At 52.3% G+C, this 4,420-nt stretch overlaps 1 protein-coding gene across 1 annotated transcript in view; it reads left to right on the top strand.

The window, feature by feature from the left end:
• The first annotated feature begins 1,031 nt into the window (after window positions 1-1,031).
• Window positions 1,032-4,420, top strand: part of Lctl (lactase like) — a 20,965-nt gene continuing 17,576 nt past the window's right edge. Inside the window, exons 1-4 of the mRNA XM_026778958.1 lie at window positions 1,032-1,146; window positions 2,123-2,286; window positions 2,774-2,861; window positions 3,080-3,189. Coding sequence (XP_026634759.1) covers window positions 1,032-1,146; window positions 2,123-2,286; window positions 2,774-2,861; window positions 3,080-3,189 — 477 coding nt within the window. The remainder of the gene's footprint in view (window positions 1,147-2,122; window positions 2,287-2,773; window positions 2,862-3,079; window positions 3,190-4,420) is intronic.

The following is a 4,420-nucleotide window of genomic DNA, read 5'->3' as shown; positions in this document are numbered from 1 at the left end:
CCGGCCTGAGGGGAGCCTTTTTGATAGAGACTGGGAACATTGCCTTGGGATGGAAGCAGGTGGTAGAAGTCTCTACCCACATGTTTTCACGGGCATCGTCGCCAGCAGAATGAGCAAACTAAAGAAAAGGGGAGGGGTCTGAGGAGAGGGGCTTAGGTGAAACACTCAACATCACCTTCTTGAGAAATTTGCTGGGACAACAAGAAGGGTAGATTGAGACATGATCAACCCAGCTGGTCCCACGTCCACACTCCCACCTCAGGCCCCCAGGACTGTGATGATTGTTGCCTGGGAGGCCTGGAAGGACCTGGGAGGACTAGGTCACTTCCCACTCGCAGCCTTTCTCCAGTAGGGAGTCAGCTGGATGCCCAGGGACCAGCACCCGGGCTGCTGCTGACTTAGTCCCTCTGGCCAGCTCAGCACTCTGGCCTGTGTCTGCCCTGTGGGATTACTGAAACTCTTTGTTGGGATCAGGCCACAGACCACACCCCCGACTAGATGCTTCTATGTCTGTGGGCTCTGCTCTGGGGGAAGTTCAGGCTCCAGAGGTCATTCAGAGGAAGCTGAGTTTGACAACAGTGACCCTGGGGGTGTCAAGAGCTGAGGACCATCTTGGGTAAGATGGGGTCCCAGAGGGAAGAGGTCTTGCTGAGAGCTAAGGACAGAGGGTCCTGGTTAGGGAGAGCACCCCATACAGGCTACCCAGGAGAAAGGGATGTAGGAGGGCTGAGGGAACTCAGTTGTTGCTCCCCCAGCAGACTGAAACTTTCTGAAGCAGAGGTGGGTTCCCCGTCTGATAAGAGCTACTTGAGATATGTGGGCCCCAGCACTCCATCACGCCATAATCAGGGCAGGGGCTGGTTTCAAGACTGGCCCATTAAACCAGTTTCTGCCCATTGTTCAACACAGGGTTCACCACACTTGCTGCTGTGTGCGCAGATAAATCGCTCTGTGGTCTGTTTTCCTCCCCTCCTGGCCTTTGTCCCTGAGCTCTGACAGGGGCTCTTAGGTATGGAAGAGGGTGGGGTGTCATGAAGCCAGAGTGGGGCATCATCCTTGGGTGGATCCTGCTGGTGGCCAGGGCAGGGGCTGCCAGGAGAGGACCTCCAGAAGAGGCATCCTTCTACTACGGAACCTTTCCACCTGGTATGTCCACTCCTCCACTACTCTGTCCTCAGACTGTCTATCTACTCATTTGTTGGTCTCTGTTGGTCTCCCTACCTCGGTTGACTTGCCAAAGAATTGGGTGCTCTGATCTGGTGGGATGGGAGACACCTTCATGTAGATGCTGTAAAATAAAGCACCCTGATAGATGTGTATGTGTATGTATGTATGTGTGTGTGGGGGGGGGAAGTTCTTGGTCCATCAGTATGTCTATGTGGTGTTGGGAATTTGAATCCAGTTTACAGCTTTGTCCATGCTAGGCAAGCAGTTTGGTACTGAGCTACATCCCTAACCCAGGGACTTTTAAAAAGTTACTAAATTCATAATTAAGAGTGCTTAGCTGGGGGGTGGCGCATGCCTTTAGTCCCAGCACTTGAAAGCGAAAGCGAGGCCTCTGTAAGTATGAGGCCAGCCTGGTCTACAGAGCTAGTTCCAGGAAAGCCAGGGCCACACAAAGAAAACCTGTCTTGAAAACAAAACAAAACAAAACAAACAAACAAACAAAGAGAGCTTACTGCTCTGTAGAGGACTGGAGTTCAGCTCCCAGCACCCAAATCCATTCGGTGACTCACAACTGCCTGGAATCCCAGCTTCAAGGGAGCCAGGCCCTTTTCTGGCCTCTTCAGACACCTGCTCTCACCCCCAACCCTCCAAACACAAATTGACAATAAAAATAAAACAAAAATCTAAACCAAGTTATTAAAATCTAAAAAACGATGTTAAAAGAACCCAGGTCCTTTGAAAGCACCGCCAGTGCTCTTAACCGCTAGGGCAGCTCCTGGGCCCCCACAGGATGTTTTGATCACTCTATCTTCTCTCTCCTTGCCCCCTGTGTTCCTACTCCAGGGAGATGGGGCAGGCCACAGGGTAAGTGCCCTGAGCCTGGGAAGCATGGTTAGAATTCCCAATGTAGCTGAAGCTGGGGTGGCCTGGGGCCTGGTGTGGGGTCTCTCTGCAGGTTTCTCCTGGGGCGTGGGCAGTTCTGCCTACCAGACAGAAGGTGCGTGGGACCAGGATGGGAAAGGGCCCAGCATCTGGGATGCCTTCACACACAGCGGGGAGGGGAGAGTCCTAGGGGCCGACACAGCGGATGCAGCCTGCGACAGTTACTACAGAGTGCAGGTGAGTGAAGGGGGCTGTGTGGACCATCCTGCCTGAGAGCTGGGGAGTGAAGTATGGGGGCATTTCACTGGCAGTGTCAATCACCTTGTACTCAGCAAAGAGGATGGGGCAGAGGTGGCTACGGCTGTGAGTGCCAGGATGTAGCAAGAAGGAAAACGAGATGAGACAGTACCTTAGTCTAATCAATCAGGTGCAAAAAGGCCAGTGCTTGGCCCCAGAGGGGCAGCTCACCTTCAGAACCTAGGGGCTGCTCACCTTCGGAACCTAGGGGCTGCTCACCTTCGGAACCTCTTTTCTCATTCAAGTTTATGGAATCTTATGTGGACTTCTCAAAAGTTTCCCCACGCTTTGTGTGTGAGCACACTGCCAGCACGGAGAGGGAATTCATAGTACAGCCCTTATAGAGGGTTACTTGGAGCTACAGATATGCATGATTCTCTAGGCCCCCAAGACTTGTCTTCCCCTGCTTCCCTACCTGTCTACACAGGAGGACATTGCCCTGGTGAAGGAGCTATGTGTCAGTCACTATCGATTGTCCCTGTCTTGGCCATGGATCCTGCCCACAGGGGTCAGAGGTGAGCTACAGCAGTCCTTACCTAGGCTCTGCAGGGGTCAAGTGAGGGTGACCAGCCCAGGAGCATGGGTTCAGCAGGTAACTGGTCTCCAGGTATACCAACAGCATTCTTCTATGGCTCAGGACATTGTGGGCTATGAGGGCTTCAGCCTGCAGAAGGCCACAGAACCCAAGAATGCTGTGCCCCACAGGAAAGGCTAAGTTCTGTTTCACTTGCAGCTGAACAGGTGAACAGGAGAGGAATTGAATTCTACAGCAATTTCATTGACGCCTTGCTGAAGAGCAACCTCACCCCCATTGTGACCTTGCACCACTGGGATCTGCCTCAGGTGAGGGCCAGGCAGGGTTCAGCGGGGGGAGCCTGGTGTGAGGACCTAAAGAGACCAAGAAAGGGGGCAGAGCCTGGGGTTTTGCCCTGGATAGAAAGCTTATTTATTCTGCTGTGGCAGAATGCCAGACCGGTGAAGTTAAAAACATCAAAAGATTATCTCAGTTCTGGAGGCTGAGAAGTTCGAGGTCAAATGCCAAAGGAATCAGTGAGGTGGGGACCGGCTTGTGCTTCCAAGATGGGGTCTTGAACACTGTGTCCTCTAGGGGGCGCTGTGTTCCCACAAGGCAGAAGAAGAAGGGCGAGAGGCATGAACTAGCTTTGTCATTTTATAAGTTACAGGAAATTTCCACGTGGAGCTGGAGAGGTGGCTCAGTCAGTAACACTGCTGTGCAAGCATGAGGGCTTAAGCATCATCCCCAGCACCCACATAAAAAGCTGGGCAGGGTTAGTGTGCTTGTAACCCTAGCACTTGGTGAACACGGCCACCTAGCCTAGCACAATCAAAGCCATGAGCTCCAGTCTCAGAAATGAAGTGGAGAGTGAGGAAGACACCTGTCGCTGATTCTACCCACCCCCACATGCGCAAACATACATAGGAAGTATTAGCTGGGAGGCCATGCCGCTTGCAGTAAATGAAGAGTGTGGTCCTAAGGTTTTACACAATACTTGGCATAAGGAAAAATAATTAGGAAGAAAAAAATCCTTGTGTGTGTGTGTATATATACTGCTGGGTACTGAACCTAGGACCCTGTGCTTGCTGGGCAAGCACTCTCCTACCGAGCCAAAGAAGCCTAAGTCTGAAAAATACCTTTGGACCCAGGTTTGATGACATGGTGTGTTCCACAGGTTTGGTTCAATCTTTCTTTCCTTTGTTTGAGGCAGTACCACTTGCCCTCATCCATGACCTAGCCATGGATGGAAAGGCCTAGCCATGTCCTAGCACGCTTTAGAAATTGCTGTCAACACTCAGGCAGTTTTTTTCTTTCTTCACCCGGGCCCAACAGAGATCACAGCAAAGTCAGGGCAGTGGGTTCAAAGTTTTAAGGAGAAATAGGGGAGTATAGAGGTGCAATCCCTGCACTGAAGGGGAAAGGGAGGAGGTAGGGGGTGGGAATGTGGGCTTCTGGGTGGGAGGGGCACGCTGTAAAGGGAGGAGGTAGGGGGTGGGAATGTGGGCTTCTGGGTGGGAGGGGCACGCTGTAGAGCACTATTGGAGACTGGGGGAGTGG

This window comes from Microtus ochrogaster, chromosome 5, assembly GCF_000317375.1.
Source record: "Microtus ochrogaster isolate Prairie Vole_2 chromosome 5, MicOch1.0, whole genome shotgun sequence".
Classification (NCBI taxonomy): Eukaryota; Metazoa; Chordata; class Mammalia; order Rodentia; family Cricetidae; genus Microtus; species Microtus ochrogaster.
The sequence above is the reverse complement of the archived record's forward strand: the minus strand, read 5'-3'. Positions and strand labels throughout refer to the sequence as shown.